This window comes from Rhipicephalus sanguineus, chromosome 8 (genome assembly GCF_013339695.2).
Source record: "Rhipicephalus sanguineus isolate Rsan-2018 chromosome 8, BIME_Rsan_1.4, whole genome shotgun sequence".
NCBI lineage: Eukaryota > Metazoa > Arthropoda > Arachnida > Ixodida > Ixodidae > Rhipicephalus > Rhipicephalus sanguineus.
This window is the reverse complement of record NC_051183.1, coordinates 78,088,399-78,113,123: the sequence shown is the minus strand read 5'-3', so window position 1 is coordinate 78,113,123 and position 24,725 is coordinate 78,088,399. Positions and strand designations below refer to the sequence as shown.

At 46.2% G+C, this 24,725-nt stretch overlaps 2 protein-coding genes across 2 annotated transcripts; one reads left to right on the top strand and one right to left on the bottom strand.

Moving 5' to 3' along the window:
• Positions 1-705: 705 nt before the first annotated feature.
• On the top strand, positions 706-7,643 carry LOC119403338 (proteasome subunit alpha type-1). Its single transcript, XM_037670281.1, has 5 exons — positions 706-1,051; positions 3,539-3,609; positions 4,727-4,859; positions 6,768-6,919; positions 7,557-7,643. Exons 1-5 carry the CDS (start codon positions 706-708, stop codon positions 7,641-7,643), a joined length of 789 nt encoding a protein of 262 aa, XP_037526209.1.
• A 10,222-nt stretch (positions 7,644-17,865) lies between these two features.
• Positions 17,866-19,446, bottom strand: LOC119403336 (retrovirus-related Pol polyprotein from type-2 retrotransposable element R2DM). The gene has a single exon (XM_037670280.2). The coding sequence runs from the start codon at positions 19,444-19,446 to the stop codon at positions 17,866-17,868; it is 1,581 nt and encodes a 526-aa protein (XP_037526208.2).
• Positions 19,447-24,725: the final 5,279 nt, after the last annotated feature.

The following is a 24,725-nucleotide window of genomic DNA, read 5'->3' as shown; positions in this document are numbered from 1 at the left end:
TGGCCACGCGAGTGCGCGCCCTCGGCAAAGCGCACTTTAGACGCGGCAGTGTTCGATCAGGCAAGTCGCTGCCTTCACTTCGCCATGGTAAGTGCAGTCTGCGGTATCCTAGCGCTAAAGCACTACTGTCCTACCTATGGCGATTTCGCGGATGTCGGGAAAGAACACGAGGCGTTCGAGATTCCAACCACGCTTGGCGTGACCGCGGGCTCTCAATGTGCTTTCGCACAATACTACTTTGCTTGGCGGAGTCAAATCGTCTCTCAATTTTTTCACGGCGGAACTGTAAATGGCACACCTGCTTGATTTTGTTGCGTCCGTCCACGAACTAAAAACCAACGTGACCGCCTCCGAGCGAGCAATAACGTCAGATAATGACGTTATCGTGACGTCATCAAGACGTCACTTCATGAAGTCAGCAATTGACATGATCGAGTGGTTAAAGGTTGGCCGAGCCCGGAGGCAGTGTATTGGTTGTGTATTGAAGTGGTCCTGCAGTAAGGTCTCGCACACACTACAGCAGCGTTCCGATTGCGTCTCGGTGACATTGAAACAGCTAGGTCTTTCGCAGCACTGAGCATGATACAGTGACGTGATCGTGGAACACCAGTACAGTGGTAAGTTGCTTGTACTGACGACATGTGCATCTCCTCAGTCGTACACCATTGGCACGCAAATGCCCCGAACAGATTTTTCTCGTCCCTCATGCCTTCTTCGTCGCAGTACCAGAACCAGCATGGTGGGTGGAGTCCCCAGGGCGGGCTTCTCCAGTTTAACACCACCACGCAGGCTGTCGAAAGCGGCTCCGCCACCGCGGGCCTCAAGAGCGACACCCACGCCGTGCTGGTGGCACTGAAGGAGGCCCCCTCGGTGCTGTCGGTTCCCGAAAAAAAGATCATCCCCATCGACAAACACGTCGGCATCTCTTTCGCGGGCTTGGCGGCCCACGCCCGGCAGCTGAGCGACTCCATGCAGACCAAGTGCCAGAAAAACCGTGCTACGTACGACACGCCGCTGTCCATCAGCGTACTCGCCACACTTCTCGGAAACCGTATCCTTTTACAGCGAAAGCTGTTATGAGATCACAACAAGGGCCGTTTTTCGCGCCGTAGTTGTCAGCCGCCGCCGCCGCCGCCAGTGTCCGTAACCACTATCGCTCGAAATAATAGATATAAGAAAAAATTTCCAGGATGGAACGCGGTTCGAACCAGGGCCCTCTGCGTGGGAGCCCCGTATCCTACCTCAGAGCCATGCCGGTGCTTGAAACTGCTTTGCAAAAAGACCCTTTACAGGCTTCATGTCGGGAAGGAACCACATTTACATCTGTAATGTAGCGTGGTAGAAGAGTAAAATAACAACCAAGTGTCACACAACGCGAATTCTGTAACCAGGCGTCACACAATGCGAATTTCGCAACGTACGAGTGAGTTGTTGAATGCTTCCAAACCATTACAAAGGGCTCTGCAATAATTCTTCATCGTCATTAGCCACAGCATCAACAAAGTGCACATAATACCTTACAGGTGTTTAGCAGGTACCATGGTTCTGCGCAGAATGACGAAAAATTGCTTAGTGGCTGCTTCCATACTTCACAAAAATTATGATTTGTAGCGTAGTGGGTTCTTCGTAAGTGCACTTCTGTTGGTTGCCAAGAAAGCCCATAAGTCTCCCATGATCCATTTCCTCAGGGTCTCAATAAAGTTAATTCCCTCTCTCTCTCTCTCTCTCGTTCTTCCGTTAACGTACGTTATAAAGCGTGGTGGGAGAGTTAAATAACGACCGGGCGTCACACAATGCAAATTACTTAACAAGTGGGTCGTTTAAAGCTTCCAACCCATTACAAACGGCTGAGCCATAATTCTTCATCGTCATCAGCCGACGTATCAAGAAACTGCACATAATGCCTTACAGGTGGTACCTCGCTTCTCCGCAGAATGACGAGTAATGTCGTGGTGGGTGCTTCCCAACTTCACAAAAATTATGATTTGTGGCGTAGTGGGTACGTTGCTAGTGTAGTTGTATTAGCAGCCACAAGAGAGTTTACAACGGGCTCTAGAAATGCCGCTCTTCGAGCTTTCGCTGTGACTGTGCTGCGCTGTCCGCGCAGGCCTGGCGTTTTTTGCGTCCGTATGTGTTGCAGCCTCATTAGACTACCATTGAAGTGTAGCGATGGCCGTAGGCGTCCGCAAGATTCCTCATTAGGAATGGGGGGGGGGGGGGGGGGCACAGCACACACCCTCTCTGTTGCTCGAGGTCGAAAGACACCAATCTTCGCAGTAGAAATAATTTTCTATGCAGCTAGCAATAAGGTACACAGCTTGATTAGCATACTCAGATCCCGCATCTCCGTGTGAAACCGTCTTCAGGATTGCCAGCCAACTTTCCACGTTACACACAATTGAACAATCTTGCCGGTCATGTCACGGCAGTGAAGGAAAGGCCGCCTATGATGGATGAGCCCCACCCCCCTCCGCGGATGCACCCCCTGCAAAAAGTTCTGCCGACGCCCATGCCAGGTGGTCGAAGTTTCCGGAGCCCTCCACTACGGCTTCCCTCGTAATCATAGGCGTGCGCATGAGGGGGTCAGGCAACCCCCCCCCCTCCTAACCATCTGAGGGGGACGCCGAGTCAGCAACATACCTGCCTCATCATTGTTGATAGTGCAAGTTCACCAAAGTGGCAATCAGGGCACGCTGGTAGTCCATTTTTAAGACCGGTAAAGGCTTCGTCATGTGCGTGCGTGTGTGCGCCTTCTTTGTGTCGTCGTTTCTAGTGCGCTTTTACCGTTCTTAAAAATGAAGTGCAAGCTTGTTACGGCCATGCATGTTTTTGACGATAATGGCAGCTAGGGACCACTGATGATTCATTGCAAGAACTGTTTACTTCCCACTTTTATGCCCGGAAAGCCAGGAACTAAAGGCAGCCGTTGTGGGAAGAGCTAGCGCTTGGTTTGATTTTTGCATCCGCTGCGAACCTTGTTTTATTTCGAACTGGAACAATGGGCGGGGGGGGGGGGGGATCGCTGTTTAAATAAATGAACATGTAATACTGTTACAGCACAAGAAGTTAATTATTTAGCAGTATCTACCGACCTCACAGAAGATCATAGCAGGAGGGCATACATATAAGCAGAAAGGAAGCGCCATCCAATAATTGATAACACTGCAAAACTACAAGTAACCGATACATGAAGGTTAAAGTCCCTAATCTAGGGACTTTAGTTAAAAATCTAGGGACTTTAATGAAGGTCAGTACTAGCAATACGCATGGTATGGCTACAAATCTTGACAAGACTATAAATTCCAACAATTACAGTGGTAGGGTGCGCAATGAGGCAGTCAGGTTATTGAAGTATTGTTAAAAAGTTGTGGAAAAGGCCATTGAAATAGTAGATAAAAAGAAACAGTTCCCTGTCTTGCCAATGTTATATCAGTTTAGTACAAGCCTTCTATCTTTATACAGCTAATTTAACCTAGGGTAAATATTGTTGCCCTTTTCATAATTTTTAAATCTCGCTCCTTGACTGCTCCACTAACAGAAATGCAGGCGGCCACTCAGAGTTACGACCGGCTTCCTTACAAAGTTGGTCTCCTGATAGCTGGATATGACGTAAGTTGGCACATCTATATAACCCTTAATCCAAGTGCAGCAGTTTGGTTAGGGTACAGGCTTCTTGGAGCAATGCTCTTGGGCGCCCGTTCTTGGGTTGAGCGTTGTGCCTCGTTGTCCATCGCCGTAACCGAGCGAACACCGCTAGACAGCTCCTGGTTCGCGCGTATAGAGCCATGCGACGCTATTATTCCTTTGGCGAGGCCTGCTGGATTACCCTGGAGCCTTGGCCGCGGAAACAGAAAATTAATTTTTTTAAACAGAGCTAAACACTCAAAAATCAATAAATAACTTTTAAAAAAGACAACTAAGGAATAAAAGTAAAGAGTTGCCTGTAACAGCTGTTCGCGCTGACGAAGCAGAAGAGAAATGAAAACATAACGATAAAGTAAAAAATAAAATAAAAATAAAGAGTAGTCCGTAATGATACGTACATACATGTCTATCTCAAATTCTTTGCCTATATTATATCGCCAAATGAAAACATCAGCTGCGCTCACATTTCACATTCGGGAGTATCGCAATCGTCGGTAATTTTTTTATTGCTGTTATGAAAAAAACTGATGGCAGGTTGGTATAAAGTGTATGCTGAATATAGTGATGTCCTGAACAAACGGTCGTTCTCTTTCGTCTTCGCAATGTGCTTAAATGGAAGGTACTTTTTTTATGTACGTATGCCCACAAACAACTTGAAGAATTTCCTTCCAGTTCGCATGTGCCTTCTGAAATTGGCTGCGGTGAGACTCCGTTTAACGCCCACCGTGGTAGCTTGAGGCTAACGTTTGCTGCTAAGCCTGAGAACGCAGGTTGGATTCCCGGCCAAGATGGCAACATTTCAGTGGGGACGAATTGCAAAAGAGCCAGATCGACAGCCCACCCAATTTGATCGAAAATGATGTTATGCTTATTTTTTGAAGTGCTTTTGTCAAATGTTGCATGACAAAGATACAAAGTATCATGAAGCGCGGCAGTTGTCATCTGGTGTCGACATTTGCGTCTTCGCCCTGTTTGTTTTATTTTTTGGGAGTTTTGTCTTGTATATGCATTTCGGCTTGATAGTCAGTGCTGTGCTGTCCATATCCTGTTTGAGATCACCGCGTTGAAATTCTTTGCTTAGGACCTCGGTCCACACATCTACCAGGCCTGCAGCCCGTCAGGCGACACCTTCGAATGCAAGGCCATGGCTATCGGGGATCGCTCTCAGTCGGCCTGCACATACTTGGAGGAGCACTTGGATGAGTTCAAGTTGTGTATGTATGACTTGTGGATCCTAGCAGTGAGAGTTGCCTGTTTCGAGACATTACAAAACATTTCTCGGTGCTGAGAAGCAAGACCTTAGCAAAGGAAAAACAAATAGATTGGACAAAGCAGTGTTTCTGCTTGCTTCTTTCTGGACACTTTTTTATTACTTAATTGTATTCTCTTTTACACGTCTGAAACTTGAAAACAACCTGCAGCCTAGAGCAAGTCTTCGGCTCTATTTGATACAGAGGATACAGAAGGCAAGAATAATGTGATGAGGTCCTCCGAGAGAGCGAGAGTTCGAGGTAGACAACACTATAATCTGTGGAAGCATAGGCGTGCGAATGGGGGAGGGGGGGGAGGGGTGGCAGCCCCCCCACCCCAGTCATCTAAGAGGGGGGCGCAAAATCTGCCCCATACAATGACTTAGTGACGGGTGAGGGGGTGCGCTGCGAGGAACCTTCGCCCCCCCCCCCTTATGGGGAACCCTGCGCACGCCTATGTGTGGAAGAGAATATACCTAGATCAAATGCTAACAAGGAAGCCTACTCATAGGCGTGCGGGGGGGTTCCCCTTCAGGGGGGCGGGGGTCATCGCGGCGCCCCCCCTTCCTGTTAAGCCAATGTATGGGGCACACTTTGCGCCCCCGCCCCCCCCTCTCCTTAGGTGACTAGGGGAGCGGCCGCCCCCCTGCCCCCCCTCTGCGCACGCCTATGAGCCTACTCGTGTAAAGGATATTCACCGAGGAACATAGGCGTATGCACGGGGGGTAGTGCGGCCGAGGACAGCAAAAGGTTAGCTGGAGCGACGAAACTAAGAAATTTGCGGGCATAAAATGGAATCAGTTCGCGCAGGACATGGTCGGTTGGAAATCATTGAGAGAGACGTAGGATGATGGTAGGATGGTAGGAGACGTAAGGTAGGATGATGATGACGATGCGAGAAATGCACCACTCTGACAGTCACTGGGCTGATCGTCCTCGATGTGTTGTGTTTAGGAAACGGGACTTGCATTTAACAACAAAAACATGGTCTTCACGCTGCTTCTCAATTCTTAATAAAGTATGAAATGAGAGAGGGTAACATTAGGGATGTTTAAAATGTCTAATATAAACTCTGTATTTTCGAAGCTGGAACAATTACTGGAATTCAATAAATTGTTGTAGTTCAATGTTCAAAACGCAAAAAAAAAAATCAACGTATAATCTCACTTCTTGCGACGCTATCCGATAGTTTAATATATTTGTGAGTTCTTTAGTATTATGCGATGCCATATTAGGTCAAGTTAATGCTATTAGCTCGTTTTCAATTAAAAAGAGAAATGACGGCATTGGTAGTACCGGGCGGCCTTTAGAACATCTTATTTCAAAATTACATCACTTAGATTTTTGGCCACAAATAGTTTAGGACTATTAATTTGGGGCCAACCAAAGCAAGTGCCTTTGGTAGCATGTTCTAAAGGTAACGCACAGGAATTCTGCACTCCAACGTAATGCAACACATGGACGTTCGATAAATGCATGTAGGTTATGCAATTAACGTTTCCGGTGCTGAATAATGATTGTTTGTTCTATTTCTACATGTTGGATATTTGCTTTAAATTGCGATTCCTATAAGAGCCATTAAACCGACAAGTGTTAAGGGTGACATTACGTTTATGAAATACACAAATAAACCCCATTCATTTTTCCACAATGGATCCCTAAATGTTTTTATTTCATTTGGTGTTGAAACTGAAAAAATATTATTATGCAGTCTGATTTGCAGATTTTGATATTCAGACATATCAATAGTAATGTGACTTCCAGTTTCATAGTAGAAGTGTAGAAGTGTGTTGTACACACTCAAATTTTGAACTGGCTGAGTATAAATGCTGTGAGGAAGAAGCATTGTACGAGCATGCATTGTGTGCACAGGCAACCTGGAGGACTTGGTGAAACATGGTTTGCGGGCGCTGCGCAGCTGCCTTCCCACCGGCGGTAAATTGACCGCCGAGAACGTGTCGATTGCCATCGTCAGTCAGAACGAGAACTTCACCATCTACGAGGACAAGAGTGTCGCCCCATATGTATCCTTTTCTTGCCGTCCCGCCCGAACAGCATAAGATACGTTGGCATGAATGAACAGTCGCATGGTCTAGCGGAGAGAAACTTGAAGAAGCGCACTTAAGTGCTTGGGTGCTAAGTATCTAGGTACTTAAGTACTTATAGCTGCCGTCAAACCTTGTTTCCTGCCACAGAAAAATGCATTCGTTAATCCTGGTACTTATGACCACACATTTGCTATGCTGACGTCAGCGGTAAACATTACGGATTTCCATGACTACGTCCAATAATCTGTTATATATATATATATGTGTGTGTGTGTGTTATTTATGTCGGAATTTGGCTCTATCTGGTCAGGGACGTAGCCAGAAATTTTTTCGGGGGGGGGGGGGGGTCAACCATACTTTATGTATGTTAGTGCGTGCGTTTGTATGTGTTCGTGCATATATACGCAAGCAAAACTGAAAATTTTCGGGGGGGGGGGGCTCTGGCTGCGCCCCTGTATCTGGTATTAGTCTCATAATATTAGTCCAATATAAGCGCTCTTATATGTATCTTGTTTATGCGCTGTTCCAGACGATCGTGAATAACAAAATAGTTCGTATCATTGCCGTTGTGTATAGGAACCGTAAATGTTGAGGCTCCCTGACAACGCTTCAGCTAACTTCAATCGCTAAGGACCAACAACAACAACCCAGTGATGATGATGCGCCTCCGCCTGCAGCAGCGCCAGAGGACAAAGACTAGAAGGGGCCAGCCGACGCCGCAGCGCCCGTTGCCACACATGAACGCATAGATCAGTGACGCTGGCTTTTTGCACTGGGAAGAACACTCAACAATTCCTTTTCTTTGGCTAACAATTTGTTGCTACATAAATTCCCCTGTGATACCTCATAGCTGATGCTTGCAGCAGCGTTTTTGTCGCAATGCTGCAGACTCAATGTGGGCTAAAGTGAGTGTGCTCCTCCTGGACCTCTCGCATTTCCTGGCGTTTTAGTTAAACCATTTTCTTTCCAAAGTACACAGCGAATTTTGATTGACATGGCCATTCAGCGAATGTACGTACACTAGGAATGTAGGAAATAGTTATCGTTAGAGAAAACGATCGAGAGATAACATGTGATGTGGTGTATGCTGATGTTGTTCATGTACACAAGAACGCATGGATCAGTGACGCTGGCCTTACGCACTGCGGTAAACACTCAACGATGCCTTGTTTGGCTAACAATTCGTTCCAACATAAATTCCACACTTCATAGCTGATCCTGAAGCTTCTTACCTGCAACAGCTTCCTGTCGCAATGCTGCAGATGCGTGTGGGCTCAAGGGAGAGTGCTCCCCCTGGAAAAGTATCACGTATTTCCGGGTGCTTTAAATAAACTATTTACGAAGTATACGTAGTGAATTTTATTGTTATGTGGATTCGGCACACTAAATACGCTGTGAATGTATTCCAAGAAATATTTATTGTTAGAACGGAAAAAAAACAATGTGATGTGGTCTATATACTATATTGTTGTTTATGTACATCGCGTATTCAAAGCATAGCGGACGCTCACTTTTTGTACTGCCCCCCTTACACAATGCCTCATCTGAGTCCTGTAAGTTATTTTTAAACAAAGAAATAAATTTTGTGACCATCTGCGTGCTTTCTTTGTCCATAGGTAGGTGATCCTATTCCAGGTAACACTGCCTTGCAGCCGACTTTGAAAGGAAAAAAAAAACAATTACCGACATTTGCGATACTCCCTAATGTGAAATTTGAACGCAGCTATAAGCGCGTTTTCATTTACCTGCCGGATCCCTTGGCAGCGGCGGTGATGAGCTACTCTTTAAACAGCGCGAACTGTAGGTGTCGCGTCGCTCATTGTTCAGAAAGAACTATAGCGAGTCTGATCTACCGGTCAAGCGAGTCGGCTTTTTTTCTTTATTCCAAATGGATACAACCAAGAACAAATTACATGTGCCGTTTGAGCCTACGAATTGATTCTTTTTATTTAAAACTGAAAATGACTGACAGCACAATAATTAGGGGAAGGAGGTTTGGGACGGTTGGAGGAATGGGACAGCTCGTATACCTCTCCTGCAGTTACTTCAAATACGTTAACGAACTACTCGTAAGATGGTGCTAGCATACCGATAGTGTGGCTGTAATGGCGGACGTCTTCGGCGAATGGACCTTTCTGTAGCTGGAATTCACCTCTTTCGCGTGTCAAAAGTAAATTTCTATTATTACAATAGCACCATTCTGACATTTAAAGAGCTTCGCGGACACCAATACCCACTCTCCCCCGAAAAGAGCGTCGTATATTTCGCAAGAGCAAGTTAGGCCTAACAAGCGAAGTTTCACCATTGAGCATTGCTTGTAAATCAGCTTCATGGTCGAGTCACAGCCAAGAAAGGAGTTAATTTTGTTTATTTCACATTTTATGTAATTATTTAATTTTATGTAATATTTTATGTAATTTTATGCAATTAGACTGGAAAACAGACATACTTTTTACATTACAGTTTACGTTAGGAGAGGCTAAACTGAAGGGGTATTATAAAACGCGATGCCGCTTCATTTAAAAAGCTTTGATTACACAATTGAGAGCACTCCGGTATAAGCGCTTGAATAGCACGAGTGCTCTTAAGTGTTCATATTAGTTGAAATGAACTTAATAAAATAGAAGAAACAAACACGCACTTTCAATTTCAAGTGAAAGCTTACAGACAGCCATCATGCATGAAACAGCGTGATGCTGGATATGAGATTAGTGTGCGATGAAAAGAGATGCAGCAGAGGCTCTTGAAATATCCAAATCATCGCTTAGGCAAGCAGTGCAGAAGTACAAGGATTGTGGTGGCAGATGCAGCATTTTGTTCGTCTAATTTATTCTGCGGAGTGCTCTTCGTACAGCAGACGAGTATTTGAAAGGGTATTTGCTAAAGGCAAGCAAGCTGCATAACACGCTAATGAGAATGCAGGTCAGTTTACTGCCGTACTAGTTTGCAACAGCCGACACGGACGTTCAAAGGACCATCAGGGGATATATTATACATATATAGATGTGTTATACATATATACACATATATATACTAGTGTATATATATATATATATATATATATATATATATATATATATATATATATATATATATATATATATTGTAGAGAAGCATTGGAACCTTGTAATGGGCCGTCCTCTCCAGCGCCTTCTAGTAGGTCGCCCTCTTCGCCTCTTCTCGGAGAGCACGCCCCTTGTGCTCGTGCTCGTGAGAGTCTGCGCTCCGTCGTGACTGTTGTGCATCGTCGCCGTCAATCTAGCCGTCAATAAACGCCTTTACAATATATATATATATATAATCCCCTGATGGTCCTTTCAATGTCCATGTTGGCTATCCGAGACGGATGTCGAGCGAACGTACAAATTTGTTACCTTTGTACATCCGATGTATGTCGATCGGACGTACACTGTACGTTCGTGGATATCTGATGGATGTCCGGAATATCCAAAATGGACGTCCCGTCGTATGCCTACCGGATATCCGTGGTTACTTGGGACGGAAAGTCACTAAGAGACTGCCGTTTATGGGCATTATGGATCGTCACCCGCAGCTCTCATTTCGATCGCCGGAAGTCTTTTCTAGCAACAAGCACGTTAATATGGATGCTTTCCTTTGTACGACCGATGCAAGCTAACTACATATCGCACCTATACAGTTGCGATGAAACGGGCTAGCACATAATCCACCATAGATAGTAGCAGCACGTGAAGAGAAGCAAATTTCTCAGCTCACATCAGCAGATTGCAGCGAATTGGTGACCGTTTCGTGCATTCTCTGCCACTGGTGTTAATGTTTGCACGCGTGAGGTATAAATGTGTTTTCGCTCTCTCTATCTCTCTTTGAAGGGCTACCAAGCCGGAAGTACTCGTTTGGGTCGGGATGGATGTCCGGCGAACTGTTTTTACTGGCATTAGAACACATTGTGCGACATGCAAAATGTATGCTCGACGGAAGAACCCATCCCTTTAATTCTTGAGAATCATAAAAGCCTTGTCAACATCAGCACCTTCAACAAGGCCAAAGAGTGATGTCACCTTCACGACATTCGCGGCCTTTGACGATTCTGACAATGACATATGTCAAGTTTTAATGATGAGAAGCACGACATTCCTGAATTCTATTGGCTGAATGAATCTATTCAAGTGACAAAAGATGATTTTGTTTTTGCCAGCTTTAGTAAAAAAAAACTGACGTCCATTACACAGGGGACGTCAGTGTCCAGTTCCTGCAGAAGAAAAAGATCACAAAAGTTTACTTTTCTCCTCAGAATTAAGTATATAAATACTGTACCAATGACGGACGTTGTGATCAAGCTGCCAGTGTCAAAAACTATCTAGTTAAGAAAGCGTTTGCGACCCTGCTTCAAGTTCAATGTTGAACTATTGGCTCATAATGGTCGCTGAAGACGTTTGGACCATTGTGTTACAGACGTCCCACTCCACCCAAAGAGACGGGTGGAATGGGACATATTTTAGCTATCACAACAATATTTTTGCAGCTGCCCCAGAAGTGGCAGCTGGAACCAATGCTTCTCAGAACTTCTGGAGTGTATTTCGGGCCCTGAACTGGCCTCCGTTCTAGCGCACCTTGATAGTAGACAAATGTCTGTTGAAACTATTCTTGCACGTCGTCGACAGAAGACATCGCAGCTGAAGGTGACGAAGGCACTTCTGAGGTTTTTAAGCGAAACGGACTTGAACAAGCGGCTGTGACAGTAATGTCGCGTACTACGCAAGAGTGACGGACAGTGACTGACTCTGTGTGTGCTGTGTTATGTGCTATCTTTCTCTCCATCTTTCAATCTCCCCCACTCTATTCCCATGCGTAGGGTAGCAAAAGAAAAACGGTTTTCTTAAACTGGTTAACTAGCTCCCTGCCTTTCCTTCTCTATTTCTTCTTTTTCTCTTAGTGCGTATTTCGACTTGTATCATCAAACACCGTTTTGCGTTTCGAATATACAAAACTAAAAATACATTTGTGATAAGTGTCCCAGTCCTCCCGACTATCCCCTACATATTTAATTACACGCTAATTAGGAGTAATTACTAAAGCTCGCACAAACATAGTACTTCGATGTCTTTCTTGGGATGTAATATCGGTTGCCTCAGAATTATTTTGCACGAATTTGACACATTTGCAAACAGTCAATCATATTAATTCGCGCCTGAATGGAATATAAACTATGGCGCCTTTCCAGCGGCATGCGATGAGCTTCTCCCGCTGCGCGAACTGCAGGGCCCTCCTAATCCATTCGCCATCCTCTCTGCGCTCCGCGTTCATCCATTGCTGTGCTCGTTCTATCGGTGACAATGGACGAGACACGCCGACACTCCACGCAGAAACTGGCGCCTAATTGTGCTGCGCTCTAAGATGCGTACTGCGCTCCGCGTTTATCCATTGCTGTGCTCGTTCTATCGGTGACAATGGACGAGGCACGCCGACGCTCAACGCAAAAACTGGCGCCTAAGTGCTGCGCTCTAAGACGCGTACTGCGCTCCGCGTTCATCCATTGCTGTGCTTGTTCTATCGGTGACGATCAGGGCTGGGCAAAGATACATTGAAATTGTATCGCGATACGATACAAGATACTCTGCCAAAAAGTATTTGAGATACAGATACAAGATACTCCCCGAAAAAATGTATCCGATACAATACGTCCCAATTGTATCTTAAGATACTTCGAAACATTTGCAAATTTGCTATTATAGATCTTTATAATGAAGCAGCAAAGGCGTATGTACAAAAGCGTTTACTTGAAAATTTTGTAAATGCGACTAACATTGTTTAATTGTAATGAAATATCTGATTGCATCCCGAAAGTTTTGTCATTCTTGCTCAAAGCTACTTCTTACACCGTGCACAAAGCGTACCAATTTCATTCCGAAACAACTTACTGGGATTTGTTTGGCTGCTTAACATGACAGCTCTTTATACGCGGCGAGGTCAGCTGTCCGTAAGCGTATTACCGTTTTCATAACAGCTCATCACCCTACAGGTGTAGAGCAGCAAAAGCGCTGGTAGGGATACTTTTTTTGCGACCCATCGCGCGAAGACGATAGCTACACAGTCAGCACTCACAGTTCATCGAAGACATAAATGTGCAAAAATTTTTCATATCCTACTTATCTTCTGGCGTAAAGGATTCGCTAGCAACATATTCACAAACGGGCTATCTTTTACCAGAGTTCTTTGGTAACGCTGAAATTGTTGAGGGACTTTCTCCTCCGAGAGAACTTGTGGCGCACAGAAACGTCTCAGACGTATTGTAGCAGTACAAAGCGTCGCAGGATATCACTGCTATTCGCACTATTGCCACTGCTAGCTGTTCTTACCTGCTGATTTATAAAAGTAAAAAAAAAAACGCATTACGGTGAGTCGGTGACCTACAAATGAAAACGAACATACTTGAGTCAAATAGCAAGGTGGTTCCGTATTAAACAATCACAGTCATTAAGTATGCAGTGTGTTTCACGTAAGTAGAACTAAATATTTAAAAGACAAGTGGTTAACTGCGACTGAATGAAACCAATGTCATATGGTTTACCGTCATATGGCACTCGTTATGGTATTTTTTTATATTGCGCCTAAATGGTTAATTAAATAAGCTCAATCATGGAACATTTTTAATATTCATATTTGAGCCGAGTGCGTTTCGTCACGAATAGAGCGCATTTAAAAACGACCGATTCATTTTTTTTTTGCGTCGTACACGGTGCGTGGTGAATATTTTCCGGCTTTTTAAAGGAAGCCCTCGAAATGTGAAATAAAATCACGTGACTGTGCTCATGCGCTACCGTACTGTAGCGCTCAGAAACGTGCTTCGAGCGAAACGACCGGCGCGCGGACCGTCAAGCTATCGCTTCTCAGGGACGGTGGCGTTTGCTATGCCGTGTGCGGCCTTAAGAAATGTTGACGCACTGTGGAGCCGATACCTAAACCAGCAGCCGCTCATTTCACCCTCTACAACCAGCAGCCGCTCAATGCCTTCTACAACCTAACAAAGTGCACTTGGCCCTAAATTGAATACCTGAAGTGTTGCATGTTTCATCGTAGTTAATTAACCAATTTAGCGCAATATAAAAATACGCTAACGAGAGCCACATGACGCTAAACCATGTAGTTGGTTTAATTCGGCAGAGGTTAACCACTTTGTAAATATTCGGTTCCAGTTACGCGAAACACCCTGTATAAATACGATGCAGGTGGCACCTCTAGAAGCTATCACAATAGAGCATGATAATAGAGAGTTTTAGTGCTGGGATCCCGCGGGCTTGAGGGCGCGCGGGCCCTTGCGCTCTTTTGTATTCTCGGTGGATGCGGCTGGGAGTACAAAATTAAGGAACGCAAGAGCGTGCGTACGCAGGTGGCTTGAGGTCCCCAGTGCTAAAACTCTCTAATAATAATAATAATATCTGGGGTTTAACGTCCCAAAACCACGATATGATTATGAGAGACGCCGTAGTGGAGGGCTTCGGAAATTTCGACCACCTGGGGTTCTTTAACGTGCACCTAAATCTAAGTACACGGGCCTTAAACATTTTCGCCTCCATCGAAAATGCAGCCGCCGCGGCCGAATAGAGCATGATGTACCGTCTACTTAGATGTTACGGTCAGACAATAGAAAACTGATTGCCTCAACTTAGATGTTAAGGACAGAAAATTAAAAAAAAAAACAGTACCCATGGAAAATAGTATAAAGGGGCTCGTGCGGACGCTCATAAAAAAAAAAACGGAGTACTTTGCACTATATTTTTCTCGAGCCCCCTTCCTAATATTTCTTTTTAAAGGTTTCTTATATTTTGCAGTATTACAATGCAAACTCATTTTTGCTATTTTACTAAATCGTAAGCAGAATTTTTGTTACTGCATACTCTACGCACGCTCAGCTTATTTTACGTCCTTTCAAGCAGACAGTTAAAAAAATACAACTAAAGCAAAGAACGTATTTTAGCGGCTGGTTACAAAAGACGTATAACAGTAAACAGACGGCAAGAACTATACCGAGGCCTACGTAATGCATGTAATGCTAACGGAGTACAGCAAAGAAAGCAATTGTGCTATAAATCAAATTATCATTAAAATAACTCCTTGAATAATTTAGCAGGAAGAACAATGATACAGTAGGTCAAAATATATTCTGTTACGTAAATGCTTGTTCTACTGCATCTAGCATCGGCACCGGTGGTGTCACGGTTGTTAGAATCTCATGTGCATATAAATCAATCTCATCATCAAGCTTGCTTCCACGAGATCTTTCAAATCGCTGATGTGTGATAGCCGCGAGACGTAAATCAACCCCAATCTTGCATTATTAAGACTTTGCAATAAAGCACCACGCAAGACAAACTTCGATAACGACACTATAGCGGCATCAGAATTTGAGCGAAGGACGCCGCACGCATTGGAGTACTCAGCACAGTACAGTGGCTACGAACAAGTCTCATAGCACCGACAGAATTAAAAAGAAAGAAAACATCGAGAATAAAACGCCGGCTGCGCGTAGACGTTCGCGCGCCTGTTCTTGTCGAGGTGGCTCGAGTGCCATCATGTGAGTCTGCTCCACGAATAGCGACGCGTAGACCTAATCGCCTGTGCTCGCTGGAGCATTCTGGCAGAAAGATAAAAGATTGTCACTTCCGTTAGTTTTATTCAGGTGGCACAGTGGCAGCAGTATCACCTTGAGAAGCGGAGTTCAGCCAACGTTTATTGTTTGGCACGGTGGTGTTTCTATAGCAGTATCTTGTATCTTTAGATACACGATACTTTATTGAATGTATCGGAAATACAGATACAGATACTCGTTTTGTGAAACGTATCGCGATACAGATGCAAGATACCCAAAGAGTATCTAAGATAGTATCTAAGATACATGTATCTTCGATACTTCCCAGCACTGGTGACGATAAACGAGGCACGCCGACGTTCAACGCAGGAACTGGCGCCTAAATGCTGCGCTCTAAGAGGCGTACTGCGCTCCGCGTTCATCCATTGTTGTGCTTGTTCTATCGGTGACAATGGACGAGGCACGCCGACGCTCAACGTAGAAACTGGCGCCTTGTTCTGGCGTGCCTCGTCCATCGGTGACGATGAACGAGGCACGCCGACGCTCAACGTAGAAAAGTGCTGCGCTTTAAGACGCGTACTGCGCTCCGCGTTCATCCATTGCTGTGCTCGTTCTATCGGCGACGATGAACGAGGCACGCCGACGTTAAACGCAGGAACTGGCGCCTAACCCCCGTATTCACAAACGCTCCTCGATTCGAATTTCGTCCTTCACTTGAACAAGTCGAGCACAGCGCCGCTGTTCGACCGAGAATGACGCCGCGCTCAAGGTATATGTAAACTGGTAGCGTAACTTCCGTAGAAGCCCACGTGTCAAGCCGGTGGCTAGTTGTTGCAACAGTCGCCATCTATGTGAGGAGGGGACAAACAGAATTTAAAAAAAAAGAAAAAGATGACGTCACAACCGGAAGCGGAAATGACGTCACGTTTTAACGCGATGGGCGCGAAATTATGAAATTTTTTGACAGGACGCCGCTTCTTACTTTTTTTTATAGCTGCATGTTCTTTTCCTTATCACTATGACGGCTCCATAATGGAAGCCTGCAAGATAACGGGAAGACAAAAAAGACAGATTTGATAAATAAGGTGTATTTTATTGGCGAAATATTGCAGTTGCACAGGATATTACCCCAAAATATATAACACAGAAATCAGAAGTAGCATAACAATTCAACGTGCACACTGTGATGGTGTAATGTGGGCCCAGGATCCGAAATAATTCACCAGCAGTCAGGTGATTCTGTGCACACAACACAGACTTTAACACAACCGATAACTCTGACGATTCACACACAACACACTACAACATTCCTTATTTACATCCTAAACGTCCTACGCGCCTCGCACACAAACTGTCCTACTCGCCGTTATGAACTGTTGCCGCTGCGGCGAGGTCGGTCGTCACCGGTATTCCTTGTGCAGTCAACAGTCACGCTGCCTTGACCGTGGCGAGGTGGTAGTGGTGGTGATGATGGCACTGCAGGCCGGTAGATCACCAGGCCACTGCAGCGCAGGTTAGCTGCCCGTCGCCAACATGAGGCGCGGCCACCTCGTGACACCACTCGGGCCTCAGGACCTCAGGCCAGGAACAGACTAGGCTGCCGGTCTCTGTGTCAGCACCGGGCACAGAGCGGGAATCAGGCTCACCAGGTCCACATGGCTGCCGGACGCCTGGTTAAGCGATGTCGCGACCCGAACCGCCGACCAGCGGCTGCCGTTCCAACCGTGTCGCGCTCCAACTCCTCGAGCCGCACGCCCCGCTCGCGCTTCCTTTTCGTCGTCTTCCCCTCCAAGGCGTACCGCAGAGCAGAACTGTCGTTCCCTCTTCGCCCCGTCACGGGCCACACAATCCACATCATCACACACACAAACCTTGCACACGTGTTGCTCTTGCATCCGTAGACAGCGCAGCGTTTCTTCGCGTAGCGTGGCGGACTCATCGTCCCGAAGGGCGACAGCACGCCGGCCGTGCGCTGGCAAAACACAGTCACTGAAACGGTTCCCGATGGCTGCGATGGGCTATATTACCTTCTGCCAAGTACCACGACTAGAAAACAACGGTTATGCGAGGAAATATCTACGGACGACAAGCACAAACTTACTGCGCAAAAGCGAGCGACGCCATTTGCATCTCAAAATGATGATGATGATGATGATGATGATGATGTCTGCTGCCTCTTCCCTTTGGAGCGGGAGATCAACGGTCTATGCCGGATCGGGCAAGGAAGAAAAAGACAAAGCGAAGGTCAAGTTAAGAAGAAAAAATTTTTAAAGGTGGGAGGAGAAAGGGGGGAGAGAGAAAAGAAAAGAAAAAGGTTGGTAACATCCAATGCGCCCTCGGCGCATCATAGCCGCCGCTACCGCCGCGGCGCGCGCGTTTGCTCGACCTGTTTTCTCCACCAGCATTCGAGCCGCCGCTTCGTAGCCTCCACCGCTTCCCAGCTTGGCAGCTCGCCGGACCCGCGAAAACCGAGAGCTCTTGCCAAAGCGCTGCTGTCGTTTGTTGCGCCCGTCGCGCCTTGTGCCGAGGTGCCAGAGTCCTGAGCATCATGTATCGCAGGGCGCAGGCCAGTACACTCTAGCACAATGTGCCGGATTGTCTCTTCTGCGCCCTGGCACAAGGGGCACATCGTGTCAAGCTCGGCAGTGTACCTGGCGCGCAGCGAGCGTGTCCTAAGTACACCACTTCGCGCCTCGCACAGTAGCCCGCTGCCCCTGGAGTTGTCATACAACGCCTCCTTGGCAATATCCGTCTTTGCCTCCCAATACAAGGCCAGGGCCCTCTTCGCTCGTCCCGACTCCCTCCATCTCTCAGTCTCGACCGCGCTAACTGATTCCCGCACCTTTTTCCTTGTGTCGCGCTGGAGGGGGGCCGTCAGCCGGATAGCCTCCACCCTGTATCGCTCCGATAGCGAGCGGGTTCGGGCGACCCATTTCGTCCGCACCGACCGGAGGTGTACGTACTTGTACACCTCCCGGGCCCAACGGCCATCTGGCAGGCCGCTGAGGCGCCTCTCGTAAGAGAGTTTGGCGACTGCCTCCCTCGCCTCGAAAGACGACCACCCAAGGTCGCCCTGCACTGCCTCATTAGGAGTGAAGGCGTGCACCCCCAAGGCTGTGCGACCCGCTTCCCTTTGGCGAACCTCGAGCGCCTGCCTAGTCGCGGATGAGAGGCACACCACAGCGTTACCGAAAGTCAGAGCAGGGACCGCAACACCTTTCCACAGTTCCCTGGTGACCTCGTACCTGCTGAAGGCCCACAGAGCTCGTGAGCCCAGGAAGGCCCGGCGCTTTAAAGCCTTGGCACGCAACTCCTTCTCATACCCGCATATATAGTTCATCGTTGCCGTCACCGTTACCCCAAGGTACTTGTATCTGTCCGCCCACTCAATTTCCTTGCCCTGCAGCAGGAGGGTCGGGTCCCGCACTGCCTCCCATGGTGTGAACCGCATGGCCGCAGACTTTCTTGCACTGAAGTTCAGCCCAAGATCCGTACCCTCCCTCGCACAGATGTCAAGCAGAGCCTGCATCTCGGCCGCATTGTCCGCCAGCAGGACTATGTCATCTGCGTAGAAGAGGGCAGGCAGCCTTCGTACTCTCTGAAAACCCTCCTCTAGGTAGTTCAAATTGAACCCCAGTCCAGACTCTGAAAGCTTCCTCTCCATTCCGGCCACGTACAGCATAAAGAGCAGTGGTGACATCGGACAGCCCTGCCTGAGTCCCCTAGACACCTGAATCCGGGGAGTGATCAAGTTGCCCCACTGAACCACTGCCTCGGCGTCTGCATAAAGGCGCTGCAGTAGGTTGCGCCACTCCTCTGGCATATCAAGCGCCTGCAAGATTTGCCATAGCCTGTCCTGCTCAATGCTGTCGTAAGCCTGAGATATGTCGAGGAAAGCAAACAGGAGGGGGCGCTCTTCCTTTACTGCAATTTCCATGCAAAACCGTTGGCCCATGTTACCAGACTGCCTGCATGTGCCCGCTGTTTTTGAAAATAAACGAAAAAAATTGGCCACTCAACCACATACCCAAGACTAAAGTTTGATTAAAGTAATCTACTAATTTAATTCGTGACAAATAAAATTGCAACTAATGAAAATAAACGTTTAATTAATTTTTTGTTTTCATTATTTGTCCCCCCCTCACCTAGTAGCGCTTTAATCGTCACGCGGGTGTTGATGTTTGTCGCAATAGGTTTCCGACCACTTTTCGTTCCGACTTTCGCGACCTATTTAGATTGACCTTGCCGCGCTTCTCAAGAATCGCTGCAGATAATCGCTGATATGCAGTGATTTGTTCCGCCTAGAAACGGCGCTCCCATCGACTTTCTCAAGTCAAGGTGGAGCGTTGAGTGAAGGGACGTTCTAGAATACGGGGGTAAGTGCTGCGCTCTAGGACGAGTATATCACAAAGTTGCCTACTATTCACGTCAGTTTTGCAGCCCGTTTCGGTTGTAGGGGGAAAATATATTTTCGTTTTCGCAGCTAACATTGTTTTTTGCTTCCCTAGGTTTACGCTAATTACGGTAAACCACCTTCATACTTCTGTGCGATCTCATTACGAAATAATTTACCCATATCACTATTTACCCTATTCCTTAACAGTATTTGTTAAACTTTTATCTTCTTTTTCCATTAGTTGTACTAAATCTGTGTTTCTATATACTGAATCAAATTTCTAGGTGTTTCTAGGTTTCATAAATTCTTTATTTTTATTCTGGTATGCATATTGCTTTTCATATGTCCCATTGTTTTCACTGCTGCTAATCCTTATATGTAACCTTCACCGAGGGTAACATTGCAGTCTCATATTTCGGGACCCTCGTCTGTGTATTTTAAATGCGAAGCATTTCTTAGCGAACTTCTGCGACTCTGAGCGTACCTATCTATCTAGCCGCCTACGACTTTATGCTCTCCTGGCCGTTTCGTTAATCGGATGTATACCAAAATTGGTGTGGCATAACATGACCTTATTACAAAAATAAATGACAGGTCATAACATGAAAATCATAACATATATGTCATGAACAGCATGATTTACATTCCACGGCCTTGGGGCTCTTGCGGCCGTTCCGTTAATTTCATATATACCAAAATTGGTATGGCGTGACAAGACTTCATGACGAACATAATGACAGGTCCTAACGTGCAAATCATGACTGGCATGTCATGTGCAGCATGATTTACATGACATGGTCTCGGGGCACTCGCGGGCGTTCAAATGAATGGATATATACGAAAGCTGGTATGGTGAGACATTTCTGCATGACGAACATAACTGACACTTGGTAACATAAATATCATGACATCAGTGATGCGAGGACTTCTGATTTGGAGCAATTTTTGGAGCAGCAAAATTTCCGTTTTGGAGCACTTTGGAGCAGCAAAATTTTCATCTTGGAGCACTTTGGAGCAGATAATTTTGCATCTGGGAGCACTTTGGAGCAGCGAATTGTACATCCTGGAGTGCAATACAGAAGCATATTGCATTAACATTCAAGCACCTGAGTATTATTATGAGGCTCTTATGAAGGCTAGAAATATTTCGATTCATTGCAAATCTCATGGAAAAAATCATCTCAGGAGAATAGACGTGCGCACAGGGGGGGCGCAAAATCTGCCCCGTACATTGACCCTTGCGATAGCAATTATATGGACACTCTTGGCGGATTTTTGCCGTCGCCGTTGCCGTAATTTTCCGTATAAAGTCCAAATTAATAACATCACCACGCTTATTCTAGCCGCGGGTAAAAGTTCGCGAGCGCTGGCGACGAACGCGGCTGAAGCGGAGATTAAACTAGCCGGCCGTCTGTCTCCGCCGCACGGACAGCGCATGAGATAACATCTTCCCGCGTGCGGGCCTGCCGTCGATTGCTCATCAAACAGAGAGGAAACGCCCCGCCCGTCTTTCGTAAGGAGCATGAAGCGACGCCAGGGGAGCGGAAGGGGGGGGGGGGCATCTTTCGAAGGGCGCAGTCGCTTGCGCGCGCGCTATCTCGAGGCATCAGGAGACGGCTCGTAAACTTGCTGTGCTCTCAACGCTTACTTCGCGTTTAGAGAACTCGGAGCAAGAAAACGCTTCAATTCCTGGAGGGGCCGTATTCCCTTAAACCAGCGTTTTGTTGAGTTACGCGAGATCGGATCCAAAAGAGTCAGCTGCTAGTCTTACTTCGTTTCACAATACAATTTTTTGGTATCGCATTCATTGCTTCGCTCTTAAGCGAAACTGAGTTTTTTTTACCGTTAGTTATTGACCCCCGAAAGCGAGGAGCGGACGTGTAACATGGCGTAGCCGCTTCACTGTGGGCAGTCAGCGACGGTCCCGCTACTGACAGCTGCGCATTTGGGGCTGCTCCGACCAGGAGATATGATTTTACTAATGAGATGACATTTTTAAAAAAGCAAGCGAAAAATTCGAATTGGAACCCTAGCACGTGAGTTCGAAAGGGCAGGGCCTTTTAGGGGGTATTCACCGCAGAGTGATTACAAACTCCATTGATTACAAACTCCGCAGAGTGATTACAAGGTCCATGGATAAAGTATATCTGAGGAAAAGTGTCAACGCGTTTCCACCGTTCACGTGCTCTTCCATAAACGCGAAGCAAGGAAAATTCGATATTGTCCCATATATCTACTGCGAGCGATCACAGATTTCATTCCGCGATGTCCGGAAACAGAAGTGACAGACATTTTAGCAGCACACGTGTAGTTATTACTGAACATTGCTTTCCTTACGTGCCGTGCGACACTTGAAACGAGCTATCAGCAGCGTTTCTGGCACAGACGACGTCCGCCGATGAATCGCCGTCGCACTTTCTCACTACCGATAGGCCTAGACGTCACGAGCCTCTGCGGAGAGCGCGTTTTGCTGTCGAGCCGACTTGCAGAGCAGAAGCTGCGCCGGCACCGTGCATGGCATCGTGGCTTACTCGGAACGCACGCGCTAGCGCTATTTATTCAGCGGAATAATTCTTGGTCCATGATTGCGACTTTATTGGCAGCCCCAAGATCGAGCTGCACATGTTCTGACGCGCCGGCGGTGCGATTGCCGGTGATAGACGCCCCCAAACCCGAGACTTTGGCGCAGTTTGGCGCAAATTTCGTCGATATTATCAGGATGGCGCAGTAAATACAATTTGGCGCACTCTGGCGCAGTTGGCGCAGGAGTGGAATCACTGTGACATGCATGTCATGTACGACATCATTTACATGCCACGCTCATGATGCATTCGCGGCCGCTTCGCTAGCTTGATATACACCAAAATTGGTTTCGCGCGACGTGACTGTATGACGAGCATGAATAACAGGTGGTAACATGAAAACCATGACATGCATGTCATGTATGTCATGATTTACATGTCACGCTCATGGTGCATTCCCGGCCGTTACGCTAGCTTGAAGTTGATATACACCAAAATTGGTATGGCGCGAGGTGACTGTATGACGAACATAAATTACAGGTCTTAGCACGGGAATCATGTTATGCATGACATGTAAGTTACGATTTACATGACACTGTCATGGTGCGCTTCCGGCCGTTTTGTTAGTGCATATATACCAAAATTGCTATGGCACGACACTAGTACGTGATGAACATAAATGACAGGTCATGCATTGTATATACCAGAATATACGTTTAGCGTGGTATATACCAGATTGTGCATGCATGCGTGCATGGCAAACATGCGATATATGGCGAACTAGATGCCATGGCATGAATGATTTCACTTGGCTCAATGACAAACAAGGCGATGTATACAGCTCTTTGCTTGCTGCTTCGCATTACATCGATTCCTACAGTGCGTGGGATCTGCCGGATTTTTTATGCCTTCTAATTCATCTGTTATGCAATAAAATTGATTAATAATAGTATTCTAGCGCCATCTGCGCATGTCAAAAACTAGATGCATGGACTTTCTCAGATTCTCTTTGGCAAGAGAAAGTTGGTCATTTTGTCGTGGACAGCCTCACTTGTTCGAAGACAGTGGCCGTACGAAATGTACGGACATGCAGAGCTGGTCTATGAGAGGTAACGAGGTAAGCATTGGAAAACAAAGATCTGATTTACAGTAGCAAAGACAAAAATCCACCAAGATACAGTGAAATGGTTGAGGTGAAGAATGTTAGATGCCTAGCCGTTGGCTGAACTGACCAGTATCTCAGATACCATTCTAGATAACCTTTGGTTATACTGCATCTGTATCATACGATATGTCCGGCAAGACGTGTATCAGTATCTGTGCTTTGTGATTTTCACGCAAAAAGTAATAAAAAGTATGCAATGTCAAGAATAATTAAGAATATCTTGGTGCAAATGTATCGCAATGACAGAAATGCATAATGAAGCATATAAAAAGTGCATAAAAAGCATAATGAAGCACATATTCCGATGCGTTACTGCATCCGTGTCACATTAAACACAGGTCTACGTATTAGAAGCAACCACACACATCTCTATTTGTCCTTTGTGCTGTATGTCAATCCCACCACTCACACAAGTTTTTTTTTTTACTTTACACATCGCCATTAGTGCTGTGTCGACATTCTTGCTGCAGAATCAAATTCAACTAGCACCATCTCCAGATACAGAAAGCGGCCACAGTAGCACTCAAGTCTGAAAAAGAGGCAAAGCTTCGCTTTGAATACTGCTACGCAACATCACCGTGCAAAACTATGAGCATTTTCAAAGTATACTTTATCAGTCCCTTTTAGAAATTTCTGAGCAAACATTTTTGCGCATACGCATTTGGTGCTAAAATATACAGACCTATAACGAGAAATTTGTGAATGTATCAAAGTATCTTAAGATACCAATAGAAAGTACTGTATCAGATACAATATTTGCAGTAGTATTTCGTATCTGTATCTCAAATAATTGTTGCGCGAGTATGTTGTATCGTCAGCAACACAGCTGAAACTCTCGACCTTTGCCTGGTAGCAGCAAACACGACTTGGTATAGCGCTGCCACGCACAATGGAATGGCCACAATTGAATTACCAACATTTTAATCTTGCCATCGCAGGTTTGTCGTCGAAATGTTCCACGAGAGCTGGTGTGTCAAAGCTGCCTTGTTGCACAGTCATCATGGTGACTGGGTGTGGTGCACAAATGACCATTTGAAACCATACATCTGGTGGACCCAGAAAGAGGGCAAAGGACCCCCCTCTGCTCCTCCGGATGAACAACACATCACCAATGTCATGAAGAGAGAACAGTC